Source organism: Varroa destructor, unplaced genomic scaffold, assembly GCF_002443255.2.
Source record: "Varroa destructor unplaced genomic scaffold, Vdes_3.0 BEIS01000002.1, whole genome shotgun sequence".
In the NCBI taxonomy this organism is placed as follows: domain Eukaryota; kingdom Metazoa; phylum Arthropoda; class Arachnida; order Mesostigmata; family Varroidae; genus Varroa; species Varroa destructor.
Genome location: NW_019211455.1, coordinates 31,489,968 through 31,514,573, shown reverse-complemented (window position 1 = coordinate 31,514,573; position 24,606 = coordinate 31,489,968). Strand labels below are relative to the sequence as shown.

The 24,606-nt window shown below is 39.9% G+C and overlaps 1 protein-coding gene across 7 annotated transcripts in view; it reads right to left on the bottom strand.

The window, feature by feature from the left end:
* The window catches only part of LOC111245103 (monocarboxylate transporter 14-like), a 29,719-nt gene extending 7,435 nt beyond the window's left edge, over window positions 1–22,284 (bottom strand). The window contains exons 1-4 of one of the 7 annotated variants that reach the window (XM_022792956.2): window positions 21,999–22,284; window positions 17,324–18,314; window positions 3,156–3,310; window positions 561–717 (exon numbers count right to left, since the gene is read on the bottom strand). In XM_022792956.2, coding sequence (XP_022648691.1) covers window positions 561–717; window positions 3,156–3,310; window positions 17,324–17,363 — 352 coding nt within the window. In that variant the 5' untranslated portion in view covers window positions 17,364–18,314; window positions 21,999–22,284. Of the gene's footprint in view, window positions 1–560; window positions 718–2,562; window positions 3,036–3,155; window positions 3,311–3,644; window positions 4,211–13,841; window positions 14,264–17,323; window positions 18,315–21,998 lie in introns of those variants that run through there. The other 6 variants (XM_086978731.1, XM_022792957.2, XM_086978732.1 and 3 more) reach the window with 6 other exon arrangements.
* Between the last annotated feature and the right edge of the window lie 2,322 nt (window positions 22,285–24,606).

The following is a 24,606-nucleotide window of genomic DNA, read 5'->3' as shown; positions in this document are numbered from 1 at the left end:
TGCCCAGTGTCGTGCCTGGCTTGAATTTTTTTCGTCTGATAAGTACAGGGCAGGTAGATCTGACGTAAATAATGACTTTTGTCATACGATTGATTATGCTATCGAGAGTTGTATTTCTAGATTTACGCCTCGGTTCCTCTGTAGTAAGCGTCAAAAAGGAACTTGTGACCAAGCAGAGGTGCATACAAACGATTTGGAGCTGCTGATCGGGACAAAGGATTGTCTACTATGTTTGTGCCTTTGATATCAATAGATATTTTACTGGAAAGTCGAAATCCGTCAACCTTCAGATCCAAATTTAAGGCTTCTCATAAGTCATAACGGTGGGTAAGCAAACTCATTATCATTGCACTATCTTGATGGCAACATCATACGTTGGGCAATACAGACTGTCTGTTAGTCTAACAATCTGCAAAAAGATTTTAAATATACGGATTATATTTCAAGTGATTACGAAGGGTTATATTTTGATATATCTTTTAATTTGACTGCCTAATGCGTTTTATTACATATATGCTAAACGTAAAGTTGGCGCCTAAGCCGCGATTCGTTGCGCTTACCGACAAGAAGATACCATCCTGACATTATCGATGCTACCCAGGCCGTCTTCGATTTGCTACTGTTAAAGTGTTTTTCGAACTCTTCTAAAAAGCGACCCATGGAAAAGATAGTTCCGTCTACAACAACGAAACACAGGAAGGAGGTACACACGATCACCTAGACAAAAAGACAACGCTAAATCAGTAAGCCATCACGAGTAGCATCGAGATATAACAACTTTGTGGGTAACCAAGGGTACAATATTTATAACTAAATATTTTGGGCCGAACGAGCCTAGTATGGTTAAGTCTTAGTAAATTGTATTGCAGCAGCTACCTACAATTAAATTTAAACACGTTTCAACACCCTTGCGAGCGACGAAACATTCTGTGCGCCATTATTGGGCAACTCTGCTATAATAGCCAGTAAATATTTTTCGGTTCGCTTCCGGTTGTTGTCATTGTTGTTGTGACAAGGCCGGTCAGCATTACCTGCACATATAGACGGCGGGTACAAGATCCTATTCATCGCTCAGAGACTCGCAGTGCATACGAAATCTATGCGAATAGACATAGACCTATATCCGGTTGGTTTCGCAGTCTGAGGCAATCTTCGAATGGGTGATCAGGAAAAAAGGGGAAATATATTCGTTAAGTGGAGGGGGTGAAGGTTAGCGGCACCATCGCAAAGAAACGTGACTGGTTTTCTTTGCGAACAGACTGCCGCTTTGGGGAGTGATATCGCAGTACACTGAATTTCGTATGGATATCATGTACTGACCGTATTTTTGCTAGCAGCTTTAATGCCATATTAGCCGAACGAGTTATATACACATATATATATATATAGATATACCATTTATAGCATTCATTTAATTGCACTATATTGAGCTCTTCATTACTGATATTTCCACCATTTGCACTGGGCGGGCTTGGTAACTAACTAACATATATTGCCAAACCACCCGTATATGTTTATCAAACATTTCAACCAGGACCTGTACAAAACTTCTCCTCAGTACGTGTGCCTTTTGTCTACTAATTTAGAACTGTTCCCTTAAACGTTACATAGCAGGTTAGCTTTCGAAGGCACTTGGTGTAAACATTTCTGTTCGAAAGAAGTTCGACGTTTGGTTCAGCTAAATTGATAACATCGATTTGGATAACATGGATGGAGCAACAAACTCATTAAGTGTCTAAAATCGTCAAATATTAAAACGGATCAACCAATTTAGAAGTCTGGGGACATTTTTGACTATCATAAAGCCTGGACAGTTAGCTGTATATCGTTGATGAGTACCACGCTCAGTATTGTACGTTTCATGATGACTGGCAAAAATTAGGTAGGAAAAATTTAGGCTAAAATTATATTGTCGCTAGCTTCGGCTCTGGTTTGATGAAAACGGTCGTGCTCAGTTTCTTCGACACCCACTCCAAAGAATGATAGTCAATACAGGCTTATCGAACATCTTTTATTAGAAATAAACAACTTGTATGAAACTCTATCTAGGCCATGTAGGAAGAGGCCTCCATTAAATCGAACTCTCAGGTCCATGCTATTGGCAGGTAAATTTAAGATTAGTGTGACTGCAATAGAGCCATAAACATCAAAGGAATTCTCCATTGCAAGATATTCACACTTTTTGCGAAAGCTCGTAGACAGGCAACAGGCAATTTATCGTGCGCAACTGACAACAATGTAAGTGGTCTGAATTACACCGATACCAATGTGTTAAAAGAAGCAATAAGTTGCAAAATTAGAAATAGTAACACAAATTGGATTGAATATTTTACAGTGGTTTTCGTTTCGAAAATAGGGTCATGCCTTCGACATCAGAGCTGGTCGCCTCTTTTTTTTTTTTGGAAACACCATCCAAAATCGAGGAGTTCTGCGCTTAATGTAGCCGATTTTTTGTTGGAACTACATTGTGGGGTCGAGAAGTAGCATACGAAACCGCCAGGATCCTTGGCCGGAAAATAACCATGTTAATTTTATACTATACATTCAACAAGAATAACTTACTTGAAAGTGTGCATATTGCCGATTATAGCTATTCCTATGCCCAACCGAGAAACGTTGCTACAGTAAGAACCAACTAGTCCGTAGAGGCCAAAGCCGCGTACACACGAGTGCATCACCCTTAAAACTGCCTTTATTTGATTTGCTTCTATAGTGTGCTGTGCGACCCAGTTCCATTTGGAGAGCGGCACTTAATTCACTTTTATCTAAGTTATGTACCTAACTATAATGGCGAATAACAAGAGAATTGCTTTGCCTATATTTGCAACAGTTTTAGGCAGCTTCTTTGTTCTACTTCTCGAGAACAGGGCCCTTAGGGACAGCAGACGACACTCTAAAACACGACAAACATGCATCCAGTGAAAAAACAAGCCAGTTTCAAAGTATGCAAGCTAATAATAAAAACGGAATCCAATTAAGCCGACTTAAATATGCCTATTTTTTTTTTTTATCAACATTGACGCTATATTGTTTATACGAGCTTTCTGACTGATTCGGCCACAAATTTCAAGATTACCATCAAACTGTTGCTATTTCTCCTTGCAGACCGTTCGGGATCCAAAAATAGCTGCGAAGACCGCTTATTACACACTCACCCATCCGTATCCGCCGTCCGGCGCTGTGGTGACGTGAACGTCAACCATATCGTCATCGGCCACTCCATTTTCAGAGATCGCTGATAGGCTTTGGGTGGTTGATACACGAGAAGCTCTCTTCTCACTCATCTCGTCCTTTACTGCTTCTAAATCGACTGAATGAATAATAAATTGAGATAATTCGTTAGCTGTTGTATCACACTGCAATAGATTTAACATCGGTACAAGTGTAATTGAAAGATTCACTAGCACTTCGAATTTTTCGAGATTAAGGTCTATTTGCCTGTAAATCGCGACAGCAAAATTCCCGCCAGCAAAATTCCCGCCTATACTAACATTCTTGAATAGGTATTTTCAAATGTAGCGTATTAATTAATATGTTTGCAATACATTTCGCCTAAAGGGGAAGAGTCACGTTCTCTGATGTTTTTAAATGCGCATGGAAAAAAAAGTATGGGAAGTCATTTAGAGCTTAGTATTCACTATCACGTTTAGCTTGGTCCCAAGCTCCACAGCATCCGTTTGGGCTTTTCCTTTGAAACTGCACGGTATAAAATACGACATAACTACGTATTTGGGATAAAGAGACTTGGCCCATCTTAGAGATATTCTCTATAAATTAGTGCTTAAGGTTGAATGAATTCCAAAAATCAGCTTCGTTAAGGCCAGTTCTATGGGCTCGGTTCTTTAGACCACTCATAAGAGTGTCGACTGAGTGCGCCGACGACAAAGGCCAAGCACAGAGGCCATACAACCTGTTTCAAGAGATATTGCGGCCGATTGTACATCGCTAAGTAGTGGTGCTGATCATACGAGTAGGTACGAGAGGCGACGAGAGCGAACGTCAAAAGCGCGTTACAAAATTCCCCTGGTGACGAAGTTTATCTTCCTGCTTGGACAACTCGTTTTTCAATGTGACCGCTTGTTTTCTATTGATACGGTACGGATCATTTATCTTGCGTACATCTGGGTAGTTTTGCTCAATCTATTAACAATAAATATTTGGTCTCTGGTCTTTCTAAACAACATTGTAACAGACAATGTCCTCTTTAACTCTAAATCAATAGGTTGAAACTGAGAGACCGACTCTTTACATCAGTGGCAGCAAAAAATCCATCTAATTGCTAAATATAATAGTTTACAGAAACATTAATTATGCGAGATTATAGGGCATGCTGCGAATATATACATATATATCATTATAAACTGTAACATTGCCATGAGAGACACTCGCCAAGCATAAGTGGTAAGTTTAACAGGCAGATACTGCGGCTAATACATTGGCTTTTAAGAAGGTTGTTTATATTGTTTGTGTATTGTATAAGTTTGTTTGTACATTAACGTAGAAAACGTCTTCGTATTATTTGAGTTGTTTATGCAAGTTATCAAAAATAACAAGCGCAAATTTATTCACGCACGTAGAAAATATCCTAACTTTATGAACATAGAAATTTCTCTTTGTGTTTGCTGTGATACAAGGGCCTCTCAAAATTAACTTTTGCTATATATATATATATATATATATATATATATATATATATATATATATATAGAACCAAGCAGTTTCCGTAATTTGTTCTTTTGTGTGATAGAGAATAGTACCACATTTATCATCCAACCTCATGCATCTCCTTCTTGGTAATGTTGATCTGGAACACTTGTGGCTGTACGGTGCCATCCAATGTTATCTAGTCGCTTCTCTGAGTCTTGAGTGAGGTGACATAATTTCATCACTATAGGACTTCGATGGTTTCTGAGCAAAGAATTGCAACGAATGATTTTTACATCTCTCTATTGAAACTAAATTCACATGATTAAGATCGATTCGATAAAAGCCGATATGAGCCTATGTCCTGTTATAATCTTGCTAGCCATTGACAGTAGGGGTACAAATCAATCGTTTGCCAGGTGGCAATAGCTCATGATGTACGAGTCCCTTCTAATCTCGCTAAACACATATTACTACCTCTTTTGGCGTCTGTTCGAGCTTTGCTACAGATCGTAGAGAACACTTTCTTTTACACGTTACTGTTGTATGTTATCTACTTTTCTATCATTCATAATCAATCAACTTATAGAGGTGGTTCAATTTCATTGCGTTTTATAGAGTTTTGCAGGTGAAATTACAAGCGATTTAATTATTTCTCGTGAGTTCGTATAGCGGTAACCGTATAGTTATTTGGCAGTATCATGGTGATTCACATATCGGTCTCTCAATAACTTTTTTTTACGTATTCGATGGATTACTACAAGGAGCATCTCTTGCTTGAATTCTAGCAGAAGGCTGCTCTGTCCTAAGTACTTGCTGAACACCTTTATTACAGGCAGATCTGAACCTTAACATTTAAGCCATAATGCATTTTCGACAATTCAATATCTTCAACTATTCGATCTGATCTTTTCAATTATTTTGACTCGTTATCTAATAAAATTACTACACACTTTGTGAGATAATAACGATTGGCTCGTAACGAGGCACATTAAAACTAATACCATGTGTGGTGCCCATATAATTACCTATTCATCTATGTACACACTATTGGGATATTCATTCGTGTTGTAAAAGTAGGCACTCGTCAAACGAGGTCAACAGTTCTACTACGAGTACTGTTATTATTTTTACTGTTTATGGACGGATGCGTAGCATCCAATTATGTTAATTATCGGTAAACGGCAGCTTCGCTGACCACAGAGCGCATCAAGGTTCCTTTTGACTTTGTTTTAGCTGGAATCGTCTAGAAATGTCGAAGCTAAATGAACGTTCTTAGTCCGTTCGCGGTGAAAAGACAACATGGGGGACAGAAAGTGGAGAGCTAAATAAAGCTTTTAAATTAAAGTTGATTAACTGCTCTACAACAAAGTAGGAGCCGTTGGCGGGATTCAAATGTCTTTAGCAAAGTTGCTTGTTTTGTCATCAGTAGTGCAGTATTTTACTGTACACTCAAAACGCTGATAATCTCATATAGTAGTGAACGAGAAATTCATCTAGATGAGAAAATCGATGTCACAGTCACAATGAATGAAAAAAAAAAGTAACCTAACCGACAGTGCTTTTACAAGATCACAGATAGCGAACACTGATAGACAAAATTGCAGGTATACTGTAACGTACGGCAGAATGTGGCCTATGAAAAAAAAGAATGCATTTGCTCAGAGTGAGGCAAAAGTGAAGCTTGGCTTGGTCTATAGATCGGAGTGGACCCGAACATAGATGAGTAAAACATTCGGCAAAAAAATCGGTGTGTGACTCATGTTGGAATCTTTTTGCGAGCCCAAGTTCAGTTCAACCAGGAGATATTCTCGGAGAATGGGGGGCAGAAAGCTCATTTTTTTTGCTAGTCTGTTGACCTAGCTTTATTTTTTGGCCCTTGTCAGCACTAGGTATCGAACAGGCGCAAGGTTCGCTGAAATCAATAAACGGGACAATCGATGTGACCTCTATGTAGATATATAGGACATGGAACTCATAGCAACGCTTTTCGATAACCTGTTTAGCCAAATGAGACCACTATCATGATAATCATCAGCGTGTTTTATACTCTTCACGGACCTCATATGTTGAACCCCTCTTATTACTTTTGGCGCATTCACAAAAAATGTCCGTTTCAACTAACGCTGCAATTCCTGATAGGCTAAATCTTATTTTTCTCTATTTAAACAAAAAATGTACGTTTTGCCTAATCCGATGCTACTAAAAGTTGGCTAGAGCTCATCATCTCTTTTCTAATAGTTCAATGTCGACATTGCGAGCAATCCATTTTGAAAAATTCAACGGAATTTCTATGACAACCAAATGGGTCACACAGAATGATATAACGTAACCATGAATTGGTCTTGACTAACCGCAGTAAACAAATGCAAACGATTTGACAATAGATTTCGCAGAATTTCTGCGCACAGCATAAGAGATAAAGTAGTGGATAAGTGTTCCCCAACCTCTAGTAACGTATCGACCCACTTTCAGAGAAATCAACTCGACGCGACAGTTCTGCGGGGCGATTTAGGTCGGACAGGGTGGGATTAGCTTTTAAATACCTAACCCTTGTTCCCAATGAAATGCCTAATTTTCTATAATTTATTTGGCTGGTCTTGTTTTAGTGTACCGGCAGCTTGAATAGGGTGAAAAACATATTATGAGCCAACAATAAGCGCCGAATTCTACCAGGAAGTGCGGATGTAGGTAGTTGTTGGTGCATCTAACCCGTGTTACATTTAAAAAACTTTTCTAAAAAAGCTGCGTCGCACATCATTTCGCAAACTTTAAATTGTTTGTCTGGCATCTGTTATGAATTTTCTGATAAGAAGCTCGCGCTAAACAGTAGACTAACTTAACGCTTACCGAAATTGAACATCATATGAATAGTGGAAAGCAAAGTTATTTCGACCATCTTATCTTCTAAACGATTGCGTTTATCCGCATGGCATCATGAAATTTAAATTTTCGCGCCTTCTTTCTGTTGAAAAGGATACTCTACCAGGTCAACCCTCAGCCAGCTTTTCAAATAGAGGGACTTTTCAGCTTTACAATCCGCAATTTTTGATTCAAGTATAATGTAGAATATCATTTATTACCTAGGTATTGTGTAAAATACTGGTCACAGTCGACGACCCCGTCGGCTTGAAGGACCCATCTCGAAACGTTTAATTCAGTCATTTTCTTTTTCCAAAATTTCTTTCTAATTCTTCGGCCTTGTTTGCAATACAATTTGTCCTAAACAGAGTAGGTGAAAAGAAATTGCTTAATTTCTCATTATTCTATATAGGTGTTACTAATCATTTAGAGACGACTCCTTCCCTTGATAGCTCAGCTAATCATCATCTCGCGTTCCTGGCTGAACCCGATGAGGTCCGCAGTCAGGGAATCAGTCCAGGGAAAGACTATATATCTGCGTAGACGGGGAGAGAGTAAGACGAGGCATTCTTTTTGCGTTCGATTGAGGTGAGTTACTCGGGCCGGATGACAGACGTTAGTCGTAAGCCAGTGGCAGCTGCAACAGCAACTGTTATACTACTGCCTGTCCCGTTAGTCGCCAAACGGTCTCCTCGAGGGGCAAACAGCGATGGATGAAGAAGAAACTCAAGACGCAAATCGATCTCCGTCGATCGATCGATCGATCGAGTGGGCTGGTCTCTCGGCTCTCCTACGATCAAGCAACGTTTCACCATTATGACGAGCAGCCGTTAGAATGACACAGATACGATGAACGGTATAGCCCATCAGCATAATCAGCAACACTATTATCGCTCTTTTCAATTGTCATTCTTTTGGTTAGGGCCCGCGTGTAGCCTCGCTTTCATGCCGCTAACTGGCTTTCTGTTACTGAACACGATCACGGCCAGCAAGCCAACCACGTAGCAGAGGGTGCTTTAGCTGCAAACAACTCTCCGACCCAGTCCATTTATTGCAATAGCCATAATTATGGTGCTCATTAATATCAACTTCGATCAGAATGCACGTACATATCCATATGCGTATTAATACGGCACACAGGATGAAAAGGCGTCAACAGTTAAATCGAAAGGGTTAGCGGCTCTTCTCTTAGCAGTTTTCTCCTAGCAGAACTTGCAGTTATTGAGTGTACTAGTCGGCGACAATTGGGCCATAATATCCACTGGCTAGAAAAACATCAACGAACTGTCAAATAGAGAAATGGCGACTCTATTGTTCCCCTTTGAATGGTTGTTTTTTTGATCACCCGAACTTTATATTAATATTAATGCCTTTCTGGATACCTTGAGACCTCTAGAAATATACACAGAAATGTAAAGCAGTCTTACGTGTTATAACTCATGGCTTGTGCTGATAGTTACGTTTACTTGTTACTATTCGCTGATGAGCACTATATATCAGCAGTCTAAAGCGAACTTTCGATAGCTCAGCAAACGACATCTGTGGCTGGCAAAAGTAGGAAACGGACATATATCATTCCCTTGAATTAGGATGTAGTACATTACAAATCATTTCACTGGCGCCCGACACGGTTAACACAAGCAAAATGTCACCAATGATGAAAGCTTCAACGAGATAGCGAGAAAGCGTCTAAAGGAAAAATCGAAGACTTAATCTGCATGTCCCGTTAGTAGCGAGTATGTTTGCATACTAAATAGGTCGCAAAATAAACATGGCCAGAAATAACTAGATACGCAAAGCGAGCTAGCCTCAACATTAGGCTGATATAGTGATAGATTTACGGTAGGAAAGGGTGAATTAGTCCTGTCTAAGTAATGTTTAAAAAGCATTGGTACAAAGTTCTTATGTTTTGCAACGTATATTGATCAATATCTTTCGATTATGTTGAATTCTTGTTGAAGATTTTTCAGCCGCTGTTCACGGTCCGCCTAGCCGTTTACGAAATTAGTATATTCAACTAGGTGCAATACGGCATTCATGCAGAGTTATGAAAGAAAATAGGCAAATGTTTGATAGATGGCTTTCTGGGGCAGGCTGTCTCTGTGGCGTGGGAAACCTACTACAGTGTTTCGCAGGATAAGAAGTTAGCTATTTTCGCTATCAGATCGTCCGTCCACTTAACGGAACAAAAACCGGAACAATTGTGCTACACTATGTGGCGGAACAGAGCAGAGTAAAAGCTCGGACAAAACGAAGAGTATATAGTTGAAGAATATTACACATCCAGCGACCGTATTAGGGAAAAGCCAGCAGTAAATTTCGACGTTCCATTTGTGCATATTCAATAAAGATCAAAATGGATCGACCTTTTTTGCCTTTAGCGAACGCATTACGCAACAAGTGCTTAACTATTCCTTATCCTGGATGAGAAACGACCGACTCTATAAATGAGACATCGAGAAAGGAGCTCTTGGCAACGCCTTTTGCAATATGGCTATAACCATAACAGCTATACGTACAACTGTCTGCTATTTGTAGAATACGGCTATTTGACATAAGTGGCGGCAGCATCATACTAGTAAGCATCACAAGATAAGCAGAACACTGTTTACCCTGCAGGCCTACCCTCGATAATATGAGACCTCTTAAAACGTGACCTTGCAGAATAAGCCAACCTGGGTATTAGGTGCAAATAGGAAAAGGCGTCTGACTTTCGGTTGTTGTAACATGGAGCTCTAACCCTTCCCGACGCAAAGATTTAGGCACACAGGCCACAATGGAACTGAATTGTGTCACTTTTAGATAATACATAGTACTGGACTGGCAATATAAGTTCGGGCCCAGACAACATAGAATGCTAGTTCGGTTAGTACTCATTTTATACGGTAATTGTTTTCCTCTATAGTTTGCCATTGTGCTAGAGCTTCTGTAAATAGTTTAGGTAAAAAATACGACGCTCCATGACGTTGGAGATGCTACTGACGAGGCATAACAATAGTTCTATACTTTCTAGCGCTTTTTAGCTTCTTCTTTAAATGCATATTATTTGGTACTACTTTTCCATAAACATTTTTTTCTGATGCAATAATAACAATTCCAATACTGACACTTGTCACCAACGCGAGTAATCGGAAGAAACTGAGAATCAGCTGGTTAATTCACGCAGCTACTGTCTTATTAGGGTTCATTTGCGCGCTTCTGCGTTTTAAGTAAATATTTAGGACAGTCCTTATGATTGTGGTGCTAAAATAACAGCCCTTTCAATATCGCTATACGTGTATATTTATTTACCTTGTGGACATTTATATAGTTTATGATGGGCGATTCGTTGAAGATGTATCAGGGATTTGTGCAAGAAGCAGAACGTTATGGGTTTTCATTGACACTTATTATTTTGATACTTGACAGCTTTACGCGTTCAGTATAACGTTGGCTTACAGTTTGAGCAGTCCTTGCTAATTTCTTCGCTTAGATTAAGCAGAACGTTTCTCTTAGGGGCAATACTCCCTTCGAAAAGTCTAGCTGACTATGATTTTAAAAATCAAGTAATTGCTCGAAGAAACTCACAGTGTCTTAGTTGTGGCTATTCACATCTGGCTCTTTGTCCGTCGGATGGAACTGCGCCATATGGGCGCACGCCAGAACAACAGAGCCGGAAACATAAGAAAAATCCCGCTGCCGATCGTCTTAAAGGATTCAAAGCTTGCCCATCGATTAATCGTTTTGTTGATATAGAATAAAAATCAGAATGTTAAGTAAAATAGAAAGTCAAACATATACTGAGTTCTCACAATAAAATACTTTGAAATTAAGCTAGCGAATTGTCCAGCTAACTTAGCTAACTTGGACGGTACTGTTCACTTAGAGCTGGTTGGGCTTCGACGCTTGGAGCGGCTAAATCCGTTTCGGAGTGAAACGTTGGCGGCATAAAAGAGTTTGCTTACTTGCTATAGGGCATTCAAGCAAAAGCTTTTTGAAGTTTTTTTGCAGAAATGGCGATATCGAGACTTCTGTATAGAATAGTTAGCGAGATTAAAACACGTTAGTTAATTATTGCTTTAGCTCTTGTAATGCGTAACGGATTTCCGGGCCAGCAACAGCTTTGTTCTTGCTTCGAGCACCGATAAATCAACAAAGAAAAGGCCAAGCAATTAAATTAGTATAGCATTGTACTCTACGCAATGGACGGGTAATAATTAAGAGTCACAGTTTGAATCAGCGCAGATATATCCAGAGGTTGCGGTTGCATGGATGTTGTGTCCTTTACTCACAGCCGTCTGAATCGTATTTAAACTTGGGCGTTCTAAAGGATTATACCATTAAAAAAAAATGATATTGTCGAATGAGGAAAGACACACCGTAGGTTTGAGACGTTTTGCAGCGGGAAAAAACAACTATTTGTTGCTTAAAAATTAATTTTTCGAATAAATGTACCTCTTGATAGTCTGAAGCGCGATCTAAGTAACGACGTAACGAACATCAGCATAGCTCTAGCATGTATCTTATGGGAAATCGTCTTTCAACAACAGCAAATAAGAGGACAGAATCACAATATAAAACTGCTAAATTTGGATTTCGGATAATTATGTACAGTTCTTAAGAATCTTGACATAAAACACCGACGTATTCGAGGTGCGAAAATTGGATTTTTGGAGTTTCAACATGGACTTGATTCGATTTCCGGCGGAAAATGGCAATAGTAACTTTATCTTTGAGCACGATTTCCGGGGGATAAATTACTAGTTTCAACAGGCACAACGAAGAGGGTGCAAAAAAGACGACGTCAATAGAGCTAGCTCTTATTACCGTGCCACTTGTTGCTTGAACAGGCAGTAGTTCTTCACGAATCACTCTTTTCGAAATACGGTAGCTTAGTATGTAACGAAGTGGCAGCGGGTATTATTACGTAATTTAGAATTAAGCGTACAGATGCGTAGCTCTGGAGTTGCTTGACAGGGAATATGAGCTTCGTAAGTAAACCACCTTAACGTTCCGGTGACATCGAAACACAGTCGATGCTAAAAAAACAAAATAACACTGATAAAATCATACATAGGGCAAATATCATCAGCCGAACCCCCTAATTACAATTTTCAAACTTCCAACAAATAGCTATTGTGTTCATATATATGATTCTTGCAAATAGAGATTCGTTGATCAAAAGCTGCCGTCTAAGGGCATTCATTTTGTCCACCAAGTATACTATATATATCTCTTACTCTTCGTTCCAAGGGCTGTGTATTCAAAATTACTCTTTCAGGCAACGTACATCTCAGAATTTATAATCTTAGAAAATCGTACCCATTTGAATTGTTTTTAGTTAATATACAAAAATCAAGCCGGACGTGTATGCCTACAGAAACGATGGCTCTTTCTCTCTATCTAATGAGATCATAATTTTTCGTAGGAAATTCCGCATGTCTTTCCACCCGTTTTTTGATTTCTCCACAGTTACAGAGCTGTGTATGATCTAGACTAAATTGCATTAATTGGAACAGATGTATACTAATTAAGAACATATCTAGATATATTGTAGGTTACCAGTGAATGCCCCCTAACCCAGTTTTTCTGTTAATTAATATGCATTGGCCAAAATAAGTGGCGACGGTTGCAATGAATGATATCGTTTGCATGATATTATTAGTCACATGCTCCGTGCTTTATCAATAGCATTCAAAAGTTTCTGGCCTATTAGATCTTAACGCTTACGATAAACAACACCCTAAATAACCTACCAAATAAGGAAAATCATTAAAAATCTGGTTCTTAACTACCTGCATTAGCCGTGGCTACCTGCTTCGAAGTACCTACGACTACCTGCTTGAGACATCCTGGAGCATTACTGAGATATTCGTAATTCCCAAGCGTCACCATTGCATGAAATCATTCTTTAGCCTAGAATAAATTTCCTAGGTACCTGAAAGTGATCGACGAAATTTAGTTGCGCCTTTCCTAATGTTAAAATCACCACATGTTTTTACATTATTAATTTCTTCTTGAAAATGGTTTTCTAGGGACCCTCATGTAAGGGATTCGGTTCAAAGTCGTCCTTGTTGCAAGCAACGTACAAATAAGGACTGGTGGGATCTTGTTGCGTTGAATAATATTAATGTCTGCAAACGACGTGGGAAAGGTCCGACAGTGTCTCGTGTCGTATGTCATCAAAACCACTTATTATAAGTAAACAAATCCTTATATGTAACGGTTGAGGTAGAATGCCAAAATGAAGGCTAGCAAGGAACCCCTAAGCTTTCCGGATGACAGAAAGCCTATTATATCCAATTCGATAAAACGAGTTCCCCTATAGGCGATAGCACAGCTTGAAGTTTAGTCACCTGATTTTCTTTTTAATATATGAACGACGGGCCAACGCTGGGGTGAAGAATAGATTTCTTTGCTGAAGTAACACTCCGTCACGCCCTACGTTGAGTCGTGGTACGCGGCGGAAATAACTGTTGGTAATGTTACCAACATTGACGACACCGCTTAGCAGTTCGTTAAGTCCCTTGCGCACAATCGTTTATCTCGAAGATGTTTACTCAACACACGGTTGCTCATCGAAGAAATTTAACATTACAGTGTTTATTACAAACACCAAATTTCAATGAAATAACGGTGCACCAAAAAATCAGTACTGCACAGTATCACTCTTGTAAATGTGCATTTTCGGTCTACCTATTGCAAATAGACAAAGGCTTTAGTAAAAAAAAAACATCAGCCCCTGTAGCGTCGTGTGCTCTATGACAGATACAATACTTAGCTGTACTCGACTGCGTTCGACGCCGTTTGCGTACGCCTTGAGATCGGCCACACTCCCCTGAACGGTCAGCCCACTCTCTCCCCATTGTCTAGTTTGCTCTTCCTCTTTTCTTGCCATTAGCTGGTCCGCTGATCGCCCCTCCCCCTCGCGTGCGTTGAACGGTTAATTAAGATTGCCGCGAGAGCCGAAAACGGTGCAAATAGAGGCAAAAACAACCATTAAAAGGAGAGGTATCTTCAACATCCTGTCGATGCAGACGCTCGTAAAAAATGCGCGAGTGATAGAGAGTAGCATAAACTAGCCAAGTGCTTTTCGATATCCTGTCTGAGCAATAATAGCTTTGAACTTCTTTTCTCGTTCAATCCCGTTGATCCTTTCCTTGCCTCAAAATACTCTTTGATACATTAACGGACCTCTCGATCGTGGTGTAAATGTATGCGAAAGCCAAAACTCTAGACACATGACTCCTACGTGTAATACTTCTCTAGGAAAACTCCGAGATTTCTCTGTAAGGGTGTTTTCTCAGACTGGGCCAATTATCAATATTATTCGTTGGCTCTCAGAGTATTAGATTTTGGTCACCTGTTTTTCCGCAGATGTATTTTTTCGTTTATTATTTTTTAGCAGGCGAGTAAATAGATACCATCAAGACGCATTAACCCTTGAGTTCTAAGACAGCCGCCATGATAAAGGGTGAAGCGAGTTTACGACAAAGGCCATGTCATTCTTCTGCTAGAGGACTATTATTGTAGCACTTTTGTGTTGTATGGACCTCCATGCGCATAGTGTGAGGCGGAGATCTTTTGCTAAATACGTGTTCATCGTTAGTATTATTGGAAGTCGCATATATTTGACACATCAATGGGAAAATTCGGAAAATATACGCGTAGTATTTGCCGTTGGTACAGGCGGAAAAGCGACTGGCTTTATCGGAGACGGATCTCTAGTAAGCGATAATTCTGAAACTTCGTCACCCGCTGTGAACATGGCTCTGCGCATTACAGGACATAAAATAAAAAGAAAACAGGCACACAGGGACTGACAACCGGACCATATTAAAAAAAAACGTATGGCTTGTCTAATAGTTAGTTATTAATTAATAGTCGTTTAGATTATACGATTTCCTGTGCTCGACTTGCAACGATGTAGGGACTGGCTTTTAAACGCCATTATGAGACGGAAGTGCCTAATGTAAACAAGTCTAGCTAAACATTACAGGCACACGTGCTGCAACACAGATCGAAGGCTTATTAGGTTAGACTGTAAAAGGCACTGGCTAGTTGTGCCAGGTTGCCGAATGCTATTATTCTATGATGCTAGTAAAATTGAGGCCTCTGTCGTTCATGTACAGCCCCGTAATAGATCCTCAGACGATGATGGTGTCGTTACACTTAGCTGATTATTTAGGAGGTCGGTTCGACATCGGAAAGACAACATGGCAATACTTTGCCATTGTGTGAGCTGAAGAGATATAGAGACAATTTAATATCTGCAAGACGCTCTCGTAGTTGCTTGAAATACAGAACTATCTGTTCGATAGTTGCTTTTTGCAAACGAAATTTTCCTAATGGATTAATTCAACGATGCAGATCTTTATCGAAAGCGTGCTTCTTAATCAAAAAGCATCACACCATCGTAAATCATTGTGTGTTCATAACTTATCGCGGGGAAGGATTTTTATATTGACAATTGAAGACGAAGCGTACGCACCCTACTACTTTCACCTGTAGCCTACTCATAAAGTCACTACGTCAGAGCTGTGGTTTGTACGGCTAAACCTCGAGCAAAAAAGCCGCTGATCGCTGGTTTAGGTATCCCGTCGAGATATGTACACCGCAGTGCGTGTATGATGAAATAACAAAAAAAAAAAAAAAAATCAAGAACGTTTACTACACATTAATTTATTGGCGTCTTAGACTTTCCGAAGAGGAATGTCGACTCCATCGAAGTGGTGGCCTGGAAGACTAAGCCTTTGGTTGAACAAGGCCAAAGAGGAGAGGTTGTTGCGCTGCTAGATGACCCGTAAACACTTTGTGTGAATAATTTATTTTATATCGCCACTACTAGTAACCGACAATGATCTTGTCGATCAAATGAAACGCTTACTAATGTTTACATTTTAATGTAAACGTTTGTCAAGCTTTCGAGAGATACACATTCAATACACAGCATTTTTCTCTCAGTTCATGAAAATCAAGCTTGACAAATAACGTTCATAGATAAATGAGGGATGTCGTTTTCGTTCGAACGACGATAAAAAAAAAGGGTCCAGGTTGCCTTTGACGATATATTTATTATTCAGAGGTCGATATCGGAAACAGGTCCTAGGAAAACCGAAGGTCGGTTTCTTTTTATCAGTTGCACTGGTTCTTAATGTAAAGCATCCCTGCAAATTATCGCCATTGTATTGATAAAGGAACCGTGGAAAAATATTCTGCCGTTTTTTTTTTTTTTTTTAGTGTGAGTGTCAACACAACTTTCACTGCGTCTCGTAATTTATGTGGGTCGAAATTAGAACACCCTCCTCTATTTTTGGCATACACGTATCCCATTTTTATCTTTCTACACTTTGCCCTCATACGTGATGATGTGCTGTGATTAAGATTAGGTAAATTCCGCGAATGCTCTGCTGTGTGCTTCAAGGGTAGATGTAAACCCGCATGTTGGCAAGAGTTACCGCCAAATTCTAACTACTAATTTAAGTTCAACGTCGTATTTTTATCTCTAACAAGGCTGAAGTGCCCGTAAGAGTTGAGCGACGACTCGGTTTCTTTGAATTGTGTTATCCATTTTGATTATCGATCGAACGTTATACTGTTCACATTAATACCAAACGATAGCTTAACAATTTGAATACTTACAATGTATACAATAGATAACTGACAATCAATTGAGAGCGAGTCGTTGACTTATAGTAACCGTCCAAGCTTAGTCTAAATAAAACGGTTTTAAATAACTAATCATACTGAGTGTGAAATCTTGACCCAAATGGGCCAATCAAAATATTTTAGGGTAATTCTTACACAGTGTTACAACGGCCAACAATGTTAAACTCACCATTTTGCGTTGGATGGTGGTTCTCCCGGAGGGCAACCATGATCAATTTTCTCTCTGCGAAGACTTCTGTCTACCTTCGATATTTATTTTCACGTTGTTAAAACTATCTGATGATAAGTATAGCTAGAAGTTCCCCTGTTTCAGAAGCACTTTGTTAACGGTACTTAATAGCTACGAAAGGGAATGATTTTGTGTTGGTTTTCTACCATCGATGGCTCAGAACGCACGGTTTGATTAATTGGTGCATCGATTGGTTTGTTTGTACCGATATGAATATATTAAATATTATTGTACAGTACGCTTTTCTTTCACTATGACAACGTCTACACGTGTCCGATGCTGTCTAGTGCGATCTACACGAATAATTGATTGATTAAGCCATCAACGTCGGGTATCAGCAACGGGTAGTACCAACGACGTGTGCACGTAGGGACGTCCTCTGATACGGAAACACTTTTGAGTGTTGTTAGATCGCGTTTTTTCTCCGTGTCGTAGAAGCACGTTGAGAGCAGTATGCCTGCTGTGTGCGATCGATGCAAAATTGCGCTGGCCACAGCTTTCGTTTGGGAATAATGACGCGCCGTTCGCGAGGACATAGGAGGAACACCAAGAACTGACAACGAAGAGTTGCTAGGGGCGGTTTCTACACAGTTACTATTGCTGCTGCTGCTGCTACTGCTGCTGCTGTAGCTACCACTACGGGACTCCTCGACAGATGGCTGAACCGAAAAGGATTGCATCGGTGACGGATTCGAGCCAGCTCCGGTAAGTTTCAAGAGGCTCTCGGCTGCTCTAGTGGCGGTAGGAGCAACGCTGGTAGTCGGGCGACACTTTCCCCCAGCGTTTTCAAGAAGAGGTGCTCCCGAGTGCTGCTGATGCTGCTCCTGTAAACCCTCTCTGCTAGACGCCCTGGATAACTCCTAGATGATGCTGCTGGTGCTGCGGAAGACCACGATAGAAGTGGTGCCGGCGGCAGTAGTCTCAGCCCCTCCTGAAATGCCAACGGAACGTATAGAACTGAAACGACATAGACGATTGAACAAATACGGGACGCTGACTTGATCCATTGACCAGTCGGCTAGAGGGAAAGCAAAACAGTTACCGGTAGCAGCACAAAGTGGTTTAGCGGCGGTAAATGCCGCTATGAGCGTGGGTCTCACAATAATCCCAAAGGGAGATCTTGGTTGGTGTATGTGAGTCGTGTGCGGCGTATCTTAAACGACAGCTGCCGCTGCAGCGCGCTGCGTGATGATGATACGCTCTCACTGACCCCGGTGGTAGGCAAAGAGACGAAAAAGAAGTGCAAAAAATGACTGCATGACGCCGAAAGCGGGACCTACTGAGGGTGTTAGAAAAATCGAAGCGGATGCAGTGATGATGTTTCAATGACAAGAGCACCACCACTAGTAGTACGGCTAATCCATGTTTGTAAGCGACAAACAGCGTGTTTCGCTCTCTAACCCGTTCTTCAATCCTCCTGTTTGTTTTCCATCAAAATCATCATGTCCATTCATCTGCATAATAGTACTTTGGTCATATCGTAATATCTCAGTGTCCCATTCAATATGTCAATTGATCTACTACGATGAGGGTCAGAACGGCAATCCGAACTTACCAATAAGGTAACTAGCTGCTTTGACCCTACTTTGGGCGACAACATTGTTTCATTTGTAAACTGGAAACTTATGTAACGGTCGGCTTTGGACGTTGACTGAGATATAAACTAAAGTTTCAGATTGATGGACGGTGTACTGGAATGAAACTTTAGAGACAGGTAGTTCAGACGATGCAACCCGTCGCTGAAAAATTTTCACATAGAGGGAGAAGGAGATTATTTATTCCAGTTACGATCATACGACATGGCTCACAGCGTACAGCTTATGCCATTGGACAAAGTTATCAGAATAGTATTTCAACAAAACAATAAGCTCTGTGTCGTCGTTTTCTTTTCGGTTGATTGATTAGGTAAAGACGAGTTAGAGAGGGAAAAACCGTAGTAGTATATTCAGGCATTGTTCAAGGCCAAATACATTCACTATGTATTTCAACTACTAATTAGGCCTAGGTACTTCAACTATTAATTAACCCTAATATTTACAGTATGGCATAAGTCAGATCATGTAGGCAAATGTCATAATGAAAGGCCAGCTAAATGTTAAGGCCAACTGACTGACCCAATACGAAAAAAAAAAAACTTATAAATTGTCAGGATCGATCGTCATCTACAGAATTATTTGGTACGACTACATGTTAAAAGTTACATTGGATTTTCGCTTTTAGATTATCAGCGATAACTAGAGGATGTACCCGCTAATACACGGCCAAGCATTCACGATACTGAACCTGGAACATCCAAGAAGCCACATTGTAGATTTGCCGGCTGGATATTATGAAACACACATGGCCCTCTCCCGAAACTTATATTGTCTAGCCTAGAGCAGCTGCCTAAGATAGTGTTACTTTTTGTTCTCAGATGAACGGCAAGCATCGAATAAAAAATGCATCATACAAAGTGCATCAATGCTGCCTGTATCCCTGGATTGGTAGTACTGATCGAACGCCATCAAAACCTAGTATAATTGACAAGAAGTGCTTTTACTAGCGTTTTGTCGGCGACACCTGATGACTGCGGTTCTTCCCGCAAGGTTTTCCTTTCTTAAGGAGCCGGCGAGCTTCAGGACGGGCACTCAAGAGGATAACGATGCCGGCTTGACTTTTATGAGCGGCGACGAAGCGAGCGTAAATTGAGCCTCTCAGGTACACTTGATGTGTATGCTTTTAATACACAAACAAGAAATTCGAAGATACTTTTTTTCGGGTGATAGGCTAAGCATCTATGCATAGATCGTTAGGCATGACTAAGGCGTATTTCGTCATGCAGTTGGTGAACCATACCGATCAAATGAAATTGCAATTAAATGCTACATTCTGTATAATTTTCTTTTGAGGACTCATATAGTGCATTGACATGATAGTGATAAATAGGAACATTATCGTGATTTATGGCCTTGTCCCAATTTTTCCACAAGATCTTTGATCGAGTGTCGGAGTGCGTTCTTTTGTAGAGTAAATAATCATTATTGTATGAATTAGGAAATGGGTGAATTACTTCTAACTAGAAGTTCAGACAGAATCACCTCATACACAAGTTTAAGCCAGGTAATAGGTGCTTGTAACAAATGAAAAAAAATTAGGCTAACTTCGAATGGTCAGTTCAGTCTTTTGTTGTTTTTAGTAGAACAAATATCAAGTAACAAATTAGGTAGTGCACTTTGATTTCAGCGTTGTTTTTAACATGGCTTTGGGGAATACTCAAGAAGCACTTATCTAAGCTGTCTACGATGCAGATTTTGGGTCCATGACTTGGGTTTCGATAAGTCAAATAAAAATGAATATAAAATTCATGATAATGATGATAGTTGTTCTAGGAACTCTACAAAAGCTAACTGTCATCCCTATCGATCTGTCTCAGCTATGGGACTATTTATCATTCGGTAGTGTTAACCTATCTAAACCCGAACCGCATCACGAGATCGTGCGTTATTAATGGAATGGTCAGGGGCTATGCTTGGGGTTTAACTCGAATGGTTGGGGAGCCTAGGTTGTTCCACTTGACTTCTGTGTGCACGACTCAGTCGTATTTTATTGTGCATGTCAAGGTGCATGAGTCTTTAATAAGAAAATCTGTCTCTATTGTCTCAGAAGGAAGTCAGTGAAAACCCACTTCAGGGTCGATTCAATGCTAAACGTACCGACATTTCTTATGTACTGTCTCCTAGCCGCGGCCGATCGAATAGTTACCGTTTTTTAAAATTAGTTATAGATTTTTTTTATAAAGCTCGATAGCAATGTAAAAATGTTTAGATAAGTACCCTTCTAAAAAATTCGGAGAGATAATTAGTGAAGCTAGTGTTAAAACGGTTCAGTGGCCAACATTACTTGAGTTGCGTATACCTTCCTAACTTTATCCCTTGGGAATGGGCAAACTATTAGACTAAAAGAATACAATTCCAACAATGCAATAGAAAACATAATACAATATAGCGTGATGCAGTAATTTTCGATAATAAAAAAATGTCAGATTATTTCTATAGGCTATGACGTTTTTCTTGTTTTGTAATAACCACATCGTATTTTTGGTCTTAAGTGTTCATATAAAGAAAAGCATGCCTTTTCGAAATGCATTGTCAAAATATAAAACTCAACAAAAAAAAAAAGAGGTTTTCGCATTATTAAAAACATTTATGAGTAGCATCCAAAAATTATTATTATTACTATGAGGTGTTTCTTTCTTCAACACAAATTCTGTGAAGCAGCTTTGCTTCATTCATTAACTAGATTCTCGAGACCGAATCGTTTACGCTGCTCAAGAAAACTCAAAAGAAACACTTTTAGCATTTGTACTCAAGGAAGCACCAACTTAAAAAACATAATCGTCAGACACTGACGACAGACTTGTGAGCTTTTGCTTGGGATCTTGGATAAAACGGTTGGAGCCAAATAGAACTCCGCACAGATGGCCTCGAGCCGTTTTTCCAGAAGCGGAAAAGAGCGAGTGTATTTGTCCAAATTACGTCTCTATATCCTCACAAACTAACTGTCAACCTGTGAAAGTATGAACAATGCAGGTGTAATTCTCCTATGGGAAAAAACGTAAACTTACACCAATACTCACAGATACATAGGCCACCTTAGTGCTGCCCGGCTCGTCGTTGTGTATAACTTGTTCCGCATGATAAAACATGGATATACTCGCGGAAGTCCGAGTTAGTAGATCACATACTAAATAAACAATTTTATTCAGAGGTAAAACTATAACCAAATTTTCTTGAAGGACGTACTTCTCGTTAAAACTTTGTATTTCACTAGTACTTGTCAGAGTACGTATACTATCGCTAGCTTTCACTGGCAGGAGCACAAAGAGCGCCGCGCATTTGCATCGTTCCGCCAGCAATAACAATAGTGCCATTAAAAACCACTATCGGCTATCGCGAACATCGGTTTATAACATTGACCTGACGGCGACGACATCCACCGTCCCTCTATCTTACGGTTGTAATTGAGGATAGAAATATTCTTCAGGCTAAAATGCTTCATTTACTACTGTTCATCCTTCGACTATTCGAAGTTATTCGACGGTTTGTTATACATAACTAGATATATGAATGTACATTACTACAGATATGAAAGCCAACTAAATTATTCTCGTTATACAAACTTTTTCCTATCGTTTAAAAATTTTCTCATCGTTTTCGTTTGGAACAGGATTTCCCCTAAGGAAAGACAATTCTGTGCTTTCCTTTTTTATGTCTGGCGACTTATTAACCGATCGGCAAATAAACCAGTGACACCCGTTCCACTGTTAAGTTGATCCCATTTCTTAACAACAAAAATTACGTCGTGCAATTATCAGAAAAGTGTCGATGCGACCGTAGCTGAGATCAGGAGAGGTCAGTCATCAGGGAAAATTTTGTCATCTTCGAACAGACTTACATGTATGCGGATCTAAAGATGAATCTACTTGGGTGCACAGTAGCCCATCGTCAAGATGAAGCGAACTTGAGAGATAGAGCCCTTAACGTCGCATTGCATGCTATAGCAAATCGAAATTCTAATATTCACTGATAAGGCGTTAAAAGCTGGCTAGAAAGGCCGCGAACCCAAAGGACTAAGTTTACGGTACTCAGTTCACAACGATAACTGCTGTGCTCGTCGTCCTAGATAACTTTAAAGTTCCTGGCAAGAATACGCTAGCTGTTATTGAACCACGTGAAGCATAGCCGAACAAAATTTTGACTGTTCCTATTTAGTCTATTACGTCAGCAGGAATGAACTCGTTCGTGTGATGACCTACCTTGAGTAGAGCTAAAGCTTTTGGCTCTGAGCATAGGGTAACTTAGCTATTTTATTTATACCTAATAAACGCTATCGGAATAAAGTGAAGCAGGATGGCCTAAGTACAAAGTAGTTAGCTCCCAATACATTAGCCTCCTTTGGACCCTTACCGATTCTGCGCAAATTGAGTACCATGCTGCTAGCGATCCCATGTACAAGAGCTTTTTTATTAGATATTAATGTTAGTGCTACTATGTCAGACCGTTGCAGCCATTGACACGCACGGTACGAACTTCATGAATTTACCTCAGCGTAAATGTGTCACGTATGCATTTGACTCACCTTACACTATATGACTACTGATAAGGATATAATACGGCATTTGTTGATTCCTTACTTGGTCTCTAAAACTTTTCGACGGCTGTTTTTCCAACATCAGCCTTTGGGCATTCTGGCACTGACGAGAGTCCGGTCAATCCATCTTGTGCGACTGCTCATTAATACTGTTGGCAACACAACACATTCTATCATTATCAGAGCATGTATTAAGAAGACATTCGTCATTTCTCGATAACGTTGGCTGTTCTAGTGAAATCAGTGTCTTGTCTCCTCATTAGTACTATGCATTATGGACCGTCACAGCAGCCGCCAATTTAACAAGCGTAATTGACATATGGTAAGTGGGTCTATATGATCATTCTACAAAAGTATTTTATATAGCGATACTACCGAGGGACGCAAATTGATTTACGGCTTTTATGTATAAGTCGATTAGATACGCTGAGTTCTCCTCAGTTCTTTGTCATAGCTACAGCATAAACATGGCACATACAGTAGAATAGGTAACTCTATTATTATCACTAAAATCATCATCGTTATTATGGTAATAATATTTATTTTCATATAGAGGAAATTGCCCTTAGCGGCACGGTTGGTCTTTGGGAAGGGGCTTCTATTTGTCAAGTACGTATAATTACGTTAATACATGTACAATACGTAGGTGTAAAATTTTTCTGATCGGTTTCAAGGAGCGCAGTCCAACTGTTCACGCATACACCGATACCTGTTTTATTAGATTTCTCTACCTAGATCCGTGCTATCCATGACGAATAATCAAGAGACCTGTTGGGTGAAGAAGGAAGCCTTTCCCGAAGGTGTCAAGGTCGGCTAATTAAATAGACGGACAAACGGCAAACAAATGCAGCTCTTTTTCTATCCTGATTATGCGCACAGCCTACGAAACTCTTTTTTCGATGCCGGTAGTAGGAGGGCAAAGAATGAGATGTTATCACCCAGTTTTCATCGTATATTATAAAGTCGTGATATTGAACCAGTGTAAAGTTATGTATTCTAACTACGTACGGCCCTTAGAAAACCAAACGTATCTATGCATATGGCTTTCACCCTTTCATTAGATATCTAACTAGGTCCTCTTTGCTTTTGACTAC